The following is a 14,290-nucleotide window of genomic DNA, read 5'->3' as shown; positions in this document are numbered from 1 at the left end:
GAGGGGCATCAGGTCTAGCCCTGTTTTGGGCTGCTCCAATTAATCACCATAGTTTATCCAGCTTAACAAGCTTTTCCCATTTAGTTATGGTTAGGGAAGTGTCTGTTTCTGTGTCTTGTCTGAGCAACCTGTTGGAGCTTGGCTAGGACTCTGGGAGCTTTCCCTCAAGTTCTCTTTTCTGCCTTTGACCACAAGGTGGCACCCTGAGTGATGCTCTTTCTCCAGCGACACAGAACTACCCTTGAGTTAGGAACCAACAGTTCATTTAATATACGGTAGCTGATAAACACTGTTTCTCTCAATAGTATTCAAAGCCGAATGGAGTTGAGAAGGAGACTTAACTGCAAACCATTCAAGTGGTATCTTGAAAATGTGTACCCTGAGCTAAGGTGAGTGATCTATTTTATACAAGTGATGTTTGCTGTTGCCTTTCAGCAAATTGGGGGGGGGGGACTATCCTTTCCTCATTAAACTTTTATTTTGTGACTTTTGTCCATCTGTTTTAATACCTTCAAAATGCAGCTTGTACATCAAGTGTGACAGTGTTGCTAGGAATAGGTTTGCTGCTTTTGTAAATCCATGATAAACTAAAAACACAACACGTACCGTGTTTCTCACATTTTAAGATGTCCCTATAAAATAAGACATGGCACGATTTTCTGGAGGCAATAAAATATAAGGCATCCCCCCAAAATAAGACATGCTGAGTGGGAGCAGTGGTGGGAGCAGGTCTGCATGGCGGTTTTGCAGCGTGCGCCTCGCCGAGCGCTGCTGTTTCTCCCGGGTCCCGCTCAGTCGGGACTCTGCGCGGTGCGTACTACTGTCCTTGCCGGCTCCCGCTGAGTCGGGGCTCGGCACAGCGCACGCAGCTGTCTTTGCCGGCTCTTTCTTGAATGAATCCTCCACCCCGAATTCGACCAAGCCCAGAACAGCCTGCCAATCACACCGACGAGCAACCGACGTCGCTTGCTCCCAGCGGTTGTGAAGGGGCGGGGCTCCGCTTGTGAGCAGGCCGGGGGGAGGGTGAGAGCAGAAGCGGCCATTGGGTGAGAGGCGTTTCGCGCCTGAAATGGCCGCCGCCGCCGAACAATGGACGAGCCTATGGCAGGAGCAGGGCCCACCGCGGCCGGTCCTGTCGCCATGGGTGGGGAAAACGAGGCTGAAAGCCAGCAAGGCCCCGCAGACCGGGCCGACGGAGAGTCGCGGCTCAACCTGTTGGACATTTGCGGGGTGTGCGGCCAGAACATCCAGAGCCGGCGGCCCAAGCTGCTGCCGTGCCTCCACTCGTTCTGCGTGCGCTGCCTACCCCCTCCGCATCGCTACCTCATGCTGCCGCCTTCCGCTGCACCTTCGCCGGGCGCTGGCGGCCCCAAAGACCCGCCGCTGCCTCCGCCGCCGCCTTTGCTTCAGCCTTCCCCGGCCCCCTCGTCGCCCGTCGCCACTCCGCCCTCGCCGCTGCACTGCAACCCGGGTAAGGAAGCCCGCGCGGCGGCCGTGTCACGACTGGGGGGTGAGGAGGAGAAGGGCTCGTAGTTATCTCAGAGAGGGAGAGCCCCGATCCAGCGGGAGCCGGCAAGGGAAGCAGCGCGCGCCGCACCGAGCCCGACCCAGCTAAACTCTGAAAGCTTAAAAAATTAAAAAGCTTAAGAAAAAAAAATAAGACATCCCCTGAAAATAAGCCATGGCGGGTTTTTTTGGAGTAAAAATAAATATAAGACATGACTTAAAATGTGAGAAACACGGTAGCATATACATGTTTATTTATTTATTTAATTCCTTCCTTCCTTTCATCTAAGGCAGGCATAGGCAAACTCTGCCCTCCAGATGTTTTTGGCCTACAACTCCCTAGCTAGCAGGACCAGTGGTCAGCGATGACGGGAATTGTAGACTCAGAACATCTGGAGGGCCAAGTTTGCCTATGCCTGATCTAAGGAGTTCAAAGTGGTGTCCTATACTGTTGGCTGGGACAGGAAGCAAAGTTGCCTTTCTGCCATTTAGCCTAGGCTGGACTAGGAGGCTGCTTCAGAGGCCAGCTGCTGCTTGCCAATCACAAAAGCTAACATTTCATGTCCCTATTCCCATCTGCACCTAAAAAGCAGCTGAAGATCGGAATATACAGACCCAGATGGCTTACTAGGCTGGGTCCCAACCACAAAGTTTCTGGTTCAAGCCATGTATTTCCCATACTATATAAAAGTCACATGGATAATTTTTCTTCTTCTATGTGTGGTCACTTCTAGGGGAATAATCTGGGAGAGGGATCAACTCCTTATTTCATACTCATAATTACTAAAGTAGATAGAATCCATGTTTTTCCTGTTGTACATATAAATGTGAATTTAACTGGACGGGGCGAAAAAACATTGAGGAATAACTAATTCATGTTTAGTTATGGCACATTGGGAGTTTCTGCCGTGACAGTACTTTAAACCAGATCAGTGTGAAGTAATTTCTCATCTCTTGTCAATTGTCATTCTGGATGCAGTTCAGTTTATTTTAGCTGCTTCATCGGGTATGTTATGGGGAGAAAGTGGGATTTGAAAGAATAATTTGAATGCCTATATTCAAGGTTACAAGGCAGAGAGATGCACAGCACATTGAGTATTTTTCTACTCTCTGCTGTACCCCCATAAATGTTGTTAGAAGAACTGCTTATTGGAAAACTTCCTGTGGTGCAGTTGGCTGCTGTTGAGTCATTTATCTTCAAATCCAGGGGAATTTAAAATGCAGTTTTGGGGGCGGCTGAGAGAGCTACCAACAGGAAAGCTCTAGAAAAGAATTGCATTGTGTTGCCTCTGAATTTTACTCAAACATAGAGTGGTTTTTAATATTGAAGGATGTTTGGAATTCTAAACTATTTTGTGGTGTTTTTCTTTTCAGGGTACCTGATCACCAAGATATAGCTTTTGGGGCCTTGCAGCAAGGAACCAATTGCCTTGACACTTTAGGCCATTTTGCAGATGGCGTTGTTGGTGTTTATGAATGTCATAATGCCGGGGGAAACCAGGTTAGTAATCACAGGTTCATAAGTGGCAATAAATTAAATTCACTACATGTCAGAAACATGACTGATGGGAAAATCACATGTTATATTCTTTATCACCCCAAAGAAAGTAGGTTTATTACTATATTACTCTTTTAAGTCTTTCAGACCTGCCTATTTTGTTAAATTGTGTTTTGGTCACTTTTCTTTCTGGCATTTGCCAAATATGGCTTTGTGGATTTCCGCTTGTGTTAAGGGGATATGACATGACAAACGAAAGGATACTGGATAATTTAACTTTTGCGGGCTGTAAATAGACTTAACTTCTCATTGTTTGTGCAGATACAGAAACTTAACATATAGACATTTGAAGTATTACTTCATCCCTCTGAGACTTTGCCTGCAAGCATTTTTTTTTCATGTTGAGGATAAGGTGGGTGAATGAATTGGTTGAGTGTATATGCGTATGAGAGAGACATTCTTACTTTTAGAACACGGATTTCCATTAACAGCTCTTGAACCTCAGGGTTAAACATCATTAAACAGCTACCGATGAAATGGGGCCTTAAACGAGAGAACACAAAGCTGACATTTTCAAAATTCATGCCTTTTTGCTTCACATTGAGATGATGTGCAGAGGTGATGTCAATAAACTTACGTATTTATTTCCATATCCCATGGAGTGCATGGGGGGATTGTTTGGCCGAGTGAAAAGAAATAAAATATATGGCATGGATACAGGAGCACAAATTCCATGGGCTGAATGGGAAGTGGAGTGTGCTCTAAACTGAATCCAGACAAAATAGTACAGAACAGACCTCAAGCAGTGGATGCATTAAGTACCTGTGGGCATCTTTTCCTGAAGCAGAGTTACAGTGAAATTGTTCTCATCTTGCAACTTAGTGTTGCAACTTCAGTTGCCTTTTCTCCCTTGGCTTGTGAAGGTCATTGTTTGGGAATAGCTCCATCTTGTGGTCAAAGGCAGGAGTAGTGGAACTTAAGGAAAGTAGCCAACTCCCACTTTTTTTGTTCCCACAATTCAGATCACTCCTGCCTTTTTGTCAAAGCAGAACGCTTTCCTTTAGCTCCTGGCCCTTACTTCTCCTTAAGCTTGTAAATTTTATCTTTTTCTAACTGCAGCCATTCATTAAATGTCTCCTCCTTGTTCCATTCTCCTCTTGGCTACCCATGCTGTCTGCAACTTGGAAGCCCTCATTCTCTTCTTCTCTCTAGCCCTCCTTTCCCTCCACCCTAGCCTGCTGTTTTCTTCCACAGTCTTTTTTCTACATTTGTTTTGCCTCAATCTTTTTCCACACTGTCTCCCTCCCCATTCGCTATGAGTGTTGCTACATTTTGGAAATACTTTAAGCTGCCTTAATAGTTGAGGAACGAGTCTCCACTTAGACGTGTCAGATCATGTGGGAAATAAAATTAAGCTGGCGGAATGAAAACCAAGAATAATTGTTTGTTAAACGTACAACCTTCTACTTGGAAAAGATATGCTTGTAATACCCTTTAGTATCTCATGCTTCACATAGTTTTTCAGTATTTTTAATTCAGGGGCTGGCTTGCGCATTAATCATTTTAAAACACTGTTACCAAATGGCTTCTTTGCAAAACCCCATTAGTCATGTCAATTGCTTGGTGGTGCCTTTGTCCTAATCTGACTCGTAGTACAATCAGATTTCATTTGCTGCCACTTCCCAGAAGTAAGCTGCATGTTTCTTTATTGAAAATGACATGGTGCTGCTGCAGTTCTGCATTTGAAATATTCCTATGGAAGAGCCCGGTGCTTAAAGTGTAGTTAGCAGAGGCGTAGATCTTGATCATCTCCAATGATGGGAAATTGCACTTCAAGCCAAGTTCAAGATGGAACAAGACCCTCAATAGGCATTACCTATGTGGCCGATACTCATCAGCAATGGCCTGGTGTACGTGCTGAAAGGGACGCGGGTGGCGTTGTGGTCTAAACCACTGAGCCTCTTGGGCTTGCCGATCGGAAGGTTGGCGGTTCAAATCCCTGCAATGGAGTGAGCTCCCGTTGCTCTGTCCCAGCTCCTGCCAACCTAGCACTTTGAAAGCATGCCACTGCAAGTAAATAAATAGGTACCACTGCGGCGGGACGGTAAACACCATTTCCGTGCGCTCTGGTTTCCGTCACAGTGTTCCGTTGCACCAGAAGCGGTTTAGTCCTGCTGGCCACATGACCCAGAAAGCTGTCTGTGGACAAACGCCGGCTCTCTCAGCCTGAAAATCAAGATGAGCGCTGCAACCCTATAGTCGTCTTTGACTTGACTTAACTGTCCAGGGGACCTTTACCTTATGTGCTGAAATGCATGTTTTATAAGAGAGAGGGGTGTAAAATGTCACTGGCAGTTCAAACGTTGTCTATGAGTCTTTCCTGCTTCTTACTTTCTTAGGGGTGAAGCAAAACCTTAAAATTCATTCAATACATTTAGATATTCCCAGAAGGTAGGATCCAGTTGTATGATGGTGTGCTGTGCCGCCAGCAGAGGGCAGTATAGGACAACTGTCTCCAGTTCATCTTAAAGCTGTATTGCACTTAAAGGTAAAGGTAAATGGACCCCTGACCATTAGGTCCAGTCATGACCGATTCTGGGGTTGCGGCGCTCATCACGTATTATTGGCCAAGGGAGCTGGCGTACAGATTCCAGGTCATGTGGCCAGCATGACAAAGCCGCTTCTGGTAACTTACAGATTCACAATTCCAGGATTAATATTGGATTCCAAAGCACCATCTAAAATCATTGGGGCAGAGTTCTCAAATGTTTCTCCCTAGGTGGTGGTGGTGGTGGTGGTGGGGAATACCACAATTTGCATTTCAGAACAGACACTTCTGTCTTTGTAAGAGCCTTTTCTTGTATTAGAAGAATTTTGTAACAAGTAAATGAAATGTTTTGCAAGCATTCTGCATGGATATAACTATATGTCATTTCCTTTCTGTTGCAGGAATGGGCCTTAACAAAGGACAAGTCAGTGAAACATATGGATTTGTGCCTTACTGTTGTAGACCGAGCTCCTGGCTCACTCATTAAACTTCAGGGCTGTAGAGAAAATGATGGTAGACAGGTCAGTACACAGAATACAGCCATGTGCAAATAGGGCTGAGAGCACACCAATACCATGTGCGCCCTTGTAGTTATTTATTACTCTTCCCTGTGCCTTGTTCTGCCTCCTACCTTTCCATAGGATATTATACATGGATTTCTGGCAGTAGAGCAGTGTTAGGGTTTGTGTCACTGAATCACTTTGCCCATTGGGTTGGCTGCTGTGAGACTCATTGTATTATTATTAGTAGTAGTAGTACTAGTAGTAGTATACTAACATGAGTTTGACCAAACTGCAGGAGGCAGTGGAAGACAGGAGTGCCTGGCATGCTCTGGTCCATGGGGTCACGAAGAGTCAGACACAACTAAACTACTAAAGAACAACAGTAGTAGTATACTGCCCTTCATACTTTGATCTCAGGGAAGTTCACAGCATATAAATACAACATAAAACAATAAAAACATATTAAAACCAAAACAATAACCCCATCACCCACTCTCACAAACACATTTAATAATAATAAGAACAACAACAGCAACAACAATTTATTTATACCCTGCCCATCTGGCCGAGTTTCCCCAGCCACTCTGGGCAGCTCCCAATCGATTGTTAAAAACAGTACAGCATTAAATATTAAAAACTTCCCTAAACAGGGCTGCCTTCAGATGTCTTCTAAAAGTCGGATAGTTGTTTATTTCCTTGACATCTGATGGGAGGGCGTTCCACAGGGTGGGTGCCACTACCGAGAAGGCCCTCTGTCTGGTTCCCTGTAACCTCACTTCTCGCAATGAGGGAACCGCCCGAAGGCCCTCTGCACTGGAACTTGGTGTCTGGGCTGAATGATGGGGGTGGAGATAGGATGTTATTCAGCCAAAGGCCTGGTTGAAGAGGAATGATATATAATGAAGGTGCCAGGTAAGCCTCCCTGGGGAGAGCATTCCACAAGCAGTAGAAATAAATAAATCCTTATATAATAATAATAATAATAATAATAATAATAATAATAATAATAATAATAATTTATTATTTATACCCCGCCCATCTGGGCGGCTTCCAACAGAAAATGAAATAAAATAATCTATTAAACATTAAAAGCCTCCCTAAACAGGGCTGCCTTCAGATGTCTTCTAAAAATCTGGTAGCTGTTTTTCTCTCCGACATCTGATGGGAGGGCGTTCCACAGCGCGGGCGCCACCACCGCCACTTAGGTTTCATTCACCTCCCAGCATTTAATCTCCCACTCTAGTATTCCAGGGGCTTTCAGCTTCCATTTGGGAAGTTTATGTGAACAATACTAAAGGAAAATTTACAGCCACAGTGGGTTTGCAAAGTAAATTTAACAGTAATGACTTTAAGGACTTAAAATTATTTGCTGTATGGAAAATAGATGGTAGACAAAATAACCCTAGAAAATACTGGGCTTTAAAATCAACATTTATCTAAGTGCAATAACATTTAAATCTTCTTCTTCTTCTTCTTCTTCTTCTTCTTCTTCTTCTTCTTCTTCTTCTTCTTCTTCTTCTTCTTCTTCTTCTTCTTCTTCTTCTTCTTCTTCTAGAAATGGGAACAGATTGAAAGCAACGCAAAACTGAGGCATGTGGGCAGTAACCTCTGCTTAGACAGCCGAAATGCCAAAAACGGTGGTCTGACGGTTGAAGTCTGCAATCCCTCGCTATCGCAGCAGTGGAAGTTCACGCTGAACCTGCAGCAGTAGTAGGGCTTGCTCAGGAGGACTGTTCCCGTTTCCGAAACCTTGGGCAACATTTTGATTGCATTACTGATACTTTATATACCTCAGTATTCCATCTTTGTCTGAAAGTAGGCGACAAGTGAACAAAAGGGAAGCAAGCGAACTGGGGACCGTGCCATTGCCTGGTCCAACGTAGCTGCTGCACGACTCGCTCCCTTCCACCGCAAAGGCTCACCAGTTCCTTTCCAGCATCAAGCTAAATCCTTCCACAGCAGATGAATAAGATTCCTAGGAAAAAACAGATGTACAGTAGTAGGAAACTGATTTCAACACACAGAAGAGGGGGAGGGTGGGAGAGAGGGAGGGAGGGAGGGACTGATGGGGAGGGAAGCAAAATGTTTGGAGAAGATCATTGGCAGTCTCCATTTTACATAGAAATCAGTGTTCATGGTTTCCAGAAATCAAAGCATTTTGAAGGTTTTTTGCCATGTGTACTTGGTATATTTCACCATGGACTTTTCTATGACAGAACTCTTAAATATAAACATTATATATGTTTATATATAAATATATATATATAAAATATATATTGTCAAAATTTTCAACTTTCTATCAATTTTTCACCATCCTGTAATTTATCCCAAAAACAAACAGAACAAAGAAAAGCAATTTAACACTTTTCTGGGAAGTGGACTGGACAGTTGGTAGAAGAACAAAACTTTGTGAAGATGCAGGTTTGTGCTGCTGAGTTGTGTTCATGCAAACACTGGATGTTTCTGCTTTGTGGAGTGTGCCTATTTTTTTATTTTATTTTTTGCGCTTCCTCCTCCTGGGAAATGCCGGACCTCTGCAGAGGAGGGTGATCAAGTGGCAGAAAGGAGCTCGCATGCTTCATCTCACCAGCATTGTCACCTCCGGTTGGGGAATTCATGCCATGCGCTCTGGATACCTATAAACTTGGTATTTGTATTGGGCAATTTTGGGCTACTTAAAAAGATTAGTTTGGCCTTCTTTAAATAATGCAGCTGGGAGGGTTTAGTCTTCAGGTTGTGTTCTTATCAATACATGCTTCTTTTAAAAAGTTCTCTGACAGCACAAGATCACAATAGCCTTCTCGTGGAAGCATGGGCAGCTACCTACTGAATATCAACATTTCAGCTGTTACGCCTCTGCTTTTGGGGGGGCAGGGGTTGTCATGGTCTGGGCTTTTTCTTTACACCTGTGTCCTGTTTTTTTTTAAAAAAAAAAACCTGGTGTTTCAAACTTGGCTGGAGGAAAATAATCTGAGTACATTGGAAAGAGCCATTTCAATCCAACTGCTGTTTTTATATCAAGGTAATGCTGACATCTTTGCCTGTAAATTCCCCCTCCCCCTTTCTTAAAAACACAGCTTATGTAAGATTTTAACGGTGCCCTCTGGTGATTACAAAGGACAAAGACAAATTATTATGCAATCATGTTTTGACAGTGTTCTCTTCCAGCTACATAGGTCTGAAGAGTGTTCCATGAACTGTATTTTCCCTTATAGCTGCAGTATTTGCCACAAAATGCTTCCATTGACACAAAGGCTTTGACATTTGCCGTACCGGTTTAAAACAGGCTGATGAACTGTTATATGACATGCTTGTGATCTCTGCAGGTAGTATTCGGAGGTGTCATATGAATTCTACATGGTTTGAATCCACATTGCTTTTTCCTTGAATGTGGATTTGTGCATATAATCCTCTTCCAGACCAAATTTCCTTCTGCCACACTGCAACTTCCCATGTATATCCTATATACATACGACCTTGGCAACAAAAAGAGAGAAACTTTGGACTTGAGTTTTTCAAGATTCGCTTTATTTTCAGCCACCCAACACTTGACATGAAAAATATTAGTGAAGATGAAGATGGTGATATTTTAATATTTGAGGGAATATGCATTCAACTCACAACTATACAGCCAACTGGTTATAATCGAGTGCTTTTGGGAAAACATCTTAATGAAGGGGAGCTAAAATATTAACCTTTTTTGTGATTTAAAAGCTAGCAGGCAAACCAGCTGCTGTTTTCTAAAATAATAGAAGTTTTCTGCCTTGACTGTTAACCTAACCACAGTTGCTAGTAAGTTTTATTAATAATATCTCCCCGCTCCAGAAACTCTAATGTCGTCTATGTATTATAAAATGAGAATATGTTCTTAAAATTCTAGAGATCCTACGCAGACAGTATCTCCATGCTGAGACCGCAAATTGTGGGTGATGGATGAGAATGGAAATAGGGTAATGTGGTGTTAGCTATGTTTACATGACACAGTGTGCCAAAGTTATTTACTGTGACTTCATGCTTTTTTTAAAGTCTATGGATTTCTGGTGCTATGCACCAACGACTGCTGCTGCACAGATCCTCTGTCAGTGGGGTGTACTAAGGGGCACTGTGTGAAAACCTTTGACATGAACGGAGGGTGTGCCGTTGCAGCCAGTGGCAGATACTGACCTTAGGTATCAGAAATAGCCAACATCTCTCCCCCACCCCTACCCCGCTTCCTTTTATAATAAATCACTAGGAGACCTGGAAACATTGCAATGCTATCTGTGCTAACCTTATCTGAGTGTCTTCAAAGCAAAAATGATGGGGGTACATGTCAATTTTCTTTTGCAAATCAGATGTCATTTGGAAACTGTCGTTTCAGTTGGTTCTTTAAAATCTGCTGTACAGAGCTTGTACTTTGTTCATTTTATAGATGGAAACCATCCTTGAAAAAAAACCTGTTTGTTTAACTTAAGGAAATAAATACTTTATAGATAAGATAGCAAGGTTTGCTGCCATTCTGTTTTTGTGTACACTCAGGAACCATAGCTGCCAACTCTCCCGTTTTCCCCGGGAAAACCCCTTTTTTACTTACCTTTTCCCAGTGGTTCCCCCGTATCACTTCGTCTCCCGTTTTTCTCCGTTATTTTCTCCTGCCGGCGGCCATTTTTTTTCTTTCCGATTTGCCCTTCTATGGGCACAAAAAATGGCCGCCGCCAGTTTCAAAAGTCGCATCTACGCATGTCCGGAAGTGCATAGACGTGACTTCCGGTGTTGGCGGCGGCCATTTTTGGTGCCCATAGAAGGGCAAAGCGACACCGGAAGTTACATTGACGCAACTTCCGGTGTCAAATGGCTGCCGGTCCCGGATTCTGCAGTCCGGAACTTGGAAGGTAAGTCAGGAACTGGCCCCAGAATACATGAACTTCAGACCACTTGATCTCCTTGGCTAGCCAGCGTTCTTAACGGTGACTTAGTTCGGACATTGCTTTTAACCATAAATTAAATTCAACTATGGTTTTAAAGTGAACGTGTGCAGCATTCCTCCGCGCTGCTTCCTTTCCTGAATGGAGTGAACCAAAAGAGGCTGGATTGCCATTACATGTGGACCTTGTGGGTGGCTTCTCTCCTAACAAGCCATGGCGGTACATTTGTGTTTTGTTACACAAGTAATAAACTACAAGCACTAGTCTGCACATTTTTAAAAAGCCAGCTCCTGGTTTGTTTCTTCCATGCGGTGAAGAAAGGTGGGGGAGGCACACTGCAGGGACTTTTGCACCAGCATGCTGCTCATTCACACGAATCCTAAGTTTTTCATATAAGCTATAGTTTAATAGGCAAACCAGGCCTGTGTTTTTGTAAACCAATTTTGCAGATCCAAAGAATGCTTGAGGCATTTCCAATCAGGGAGGTGCATCCGTTTGATTGGGTCTTTTGATTTTACTTTGAACAGCAAACATTCACGCTGTATCTGAAACCGCTTCTGAATCTCTCTTCGTTTCCAAAGAGATTTGTCATGGATTTGAAAAACACCAAGGATGCTTTGAATTGGTTCATGGTGCTTTGGATTTGATTTCATGAATTTGTTTCATGAGTTGCTGAAGGTAGAAGGCTTCCACCGTGGCCACTAGACAGTATGGTTGCATCTAATGTAGATTGAAGAGGAAGCTACGTTCCTTACCAGAAACATTCTATTTCCACCTCCTCCAATTCCTTGCCATTTCTACTAATGTAATACTATATTACTATCTGTAACACCTGCTGAAGTTCATCACAACTTTGAAACAGATTTCAAGTTGTGTAAGTTTGCCTTTCTTTGCTCAGGACAACTTGGGCTCCCCTTAACTTTCCCATCAAGCCACAGCTGAGACGCTATTTGTATCAAATGTTAGAATAGCCTGTTGCTATTTCCTGGAGGTGGGGTCAATATCCAGAACCAAGTATCTGGAAAAGTGAAGGGATTGCAGAGCAATAGTTGGCCTGCCAGGTAGTAGATTTCCAGTGTTCTCACCTGTTCTCACCTCCCTACCTATAACTCTGCCACATGTATGCCCTTCACAATCGATGCTTGCTGTTGAGAACCATAATTTACTCTCCCTTGCCCAAGCAGGGAATCAAAATGCTAGGCACAATTGTAGTCAATGGTGTCCTTGCATTGGTGGACTTCCCCCCTCTTCTCTCCTGCATCGCCCAAATCTGCTTCAGAGGATTGGGAAACCCTCCAGTGTAGATTACAATCTAGAGAGCTTTATTATCCTGTAGGGTGGCATGGGGGATAATTGTTTGGGGCTTTAATGAAAACCCTTCGCCAGTTATTGAGAAAATAAATTCCATTCAAAACTTACCAAGATATATTTTTCCTCCAATTCTAATGGGTCGGGTGCAGAGGGTTTTTGTTGTTGTTGCACTTACCTGTGAGTGCCCTTGCTTTTCATTCTACAAATGGACTGCAGCCTGCCCAGGTGCCCATTAAAGCCCTGGGGAAGAGACCACGAAGCCACTCTTCCCTCAGATGGTGTGGACAGCCAGGGAGGCTGCACAGGGCTGGTGAAATGTTTACCAGAAAGAAATAACACACCTTGTCCGCGGTCACCTTGCTGTGATAAGGTAAAATCAAAATCCTGCACCCATCCAGTTCTAAAGATTTCCTAACGAGGCAGAAAAACGCCGACCTTTTTAGAAATTGGACCACGCAGCACTACTCTCAGAGTAGGAGTGGGTAACCTGTAACCCTAGATGCACAGCCTTCGTCATCCTGTAGCTGACTGCGGTTGATAGAAATTGGGAGTCCAACAATATCAGGAGGTCCACGTGCTCCCTGTCCTTTCTTAAGAAGGAAAGCAACCATGTTCCTGCATGTAAGTACTGCAAACCTTGGGGGCCTTGGTGGAAAGGTGGTGTATCAATGCAAAAACTATTATTACACTGCTGAAACTGTTACATTCCCAATGTCACAACATGTGACTTAACAGATATGAGCTCTAATAATTATAGCCATTGTGGATGAGATAGAATTCATTGAGTTACAGAAACAGACTGGATTGTGCCCAAGAGTGGCTTCTGTGCATAAGATGAGATAAACAGTTTTTGCCAATTACCACTGCATTGTGCAAATGGAAGTGCCTGGCACTAACGTAAAGCCACAGTTGGATGCATTCCAGTGTTTCTGCAATCATTGCACATAATGCTTGCCTAATTGGTTGTGTGTGTCCTATGCCTTTCTTCCAGTGAAATCTCCCGTGCCGAATTGTCAGATCTAATGTGTGGTTATTGCTGGTGCCTTTGCCAATGACAGGGACACATGATATCTTCAGCCATGTGTTCAGATATTTTTAGCTGGACAGCATGAATCAAGAATTGTAATTTGGCTTCCCAGCACAGCAGCGTGAGCAACCAGTTCCTAGTTCCGGCTCCACTTGAGCCTGCTGCATCTTGTGGCTAGCAAATCATGTCTACATACCCCACTTGGTATGCTTTTAAAAAATAGAAATACAGTGGTACCTCGGAAGTCAAATGGAATCCGTTCCGGAAGTCCATTTGACTTCCAAAACGTTCAAAAATCAAGGCACAGCTTCTGATTGGCTGCAGGATGCTCCTGCAGCCAATCGGAAGCTGCGTTGGACGTTCAGGTTCCAAAAAACATTTGCAAACCGGAACACTCACTTCCAGGTTTGCGGCGTTCAGGAGCCAAAATGTTTGAGTCTCAAGGTGTTCGACTTCCGAGGTACAACAGTAACTAAAAATCCAGCATGCTACTGGTGAGAATGGAATTTATGAAAAAGCAGTGCATCTGCTTAAGCCAAATTCTGGGCATTTGAAATTAAGATAATGAAATTAAGATAATTTCAAAATGTTTGACTTCAAAATTTGAGTTATATATTTGAGTGCTTCTGACTGCTTGGAAATTGTTTGTTGATAGGTATCAAATGCCATAAGCTGACAATTTTCAAATCCTACCAGTTTTTCCAATAATAGCTCTCAAAGATCAGATACCATTGCCTGGAAAATATCACATACTGTCAAAATACTGAGCCCCATCGGATAAATCAAATACGGCCAAGTAACAAGAAACATACCAGTTGTTTATCCAAACTGTCAGGTATCAAATTTGAGCTTTGAACAGGTCGGTTCTTTGTGGCTGATGGGATTCGTTAGATTGGGGATGGGGAACCTGTGGCTTTCCAGATGTTTATAGACCAACTCCTATCAGCCCCATTCAGCATAGCCAATGGTCAGGGATGCTGGGAATTGGAGTCC

At 43.6% G+C, this 14,290-nt stretch overlaps 1 protein-coding gene across 1 annotated transcript in view; it reads left to right on the top strand.

The window, feature by feature from the left end:
• Nucleotides 1–10,535, top strand: part of LOC118081899 (polypeptide N-acetylgalactosaminyltransferase 2) — a 67,614-nt gene extending 57,079 nt beyond the window's left edge. The window contains exons 13-16 of the mRNA XM_035108474.3: nucleotides 306–389; nucleotides 2,881–3,007; nucleotides 5,954–6,073; nucleotides 7,611–10,535. Of these exons, the coding sequence (XP_034964365.1) occupies nucleotides 306–389; nucleotides 2,881–3,007; nucleotides 5,954–6,073; nucleotides 7,611–7,766 (487 nt within the window). The 3' untranslated portion in view covers nucleotides 7,767–10,535. The remainder of the gene's footprint in view (nucleotides 1–305; nucleotides 390–2,880; nucleotides 3,008–5,953; nucleotides 6,074–7,610) is intronic.
• The last annotated feature ends 3,755 nt before the right edge of the window (nucleotides 10,536–14,290 follow it).

Source organism: Zootoca vivipara, chromosome 3 (assembly GCF_965207765.1).
Source record: "Zootoca vivipara chromosome 3, rZooViv2.hap1.1, whole genome shotgun sequence".
Lineage (NCBI taxonomy): Eukaryota > Metazoa > Chordata > Lepidosauria > Squamata > Lacertidae > Zootoca > Zootoca vivipara.
This window is presented reverse-complemented; position numbering and strand designations above follow the sequence as displayed.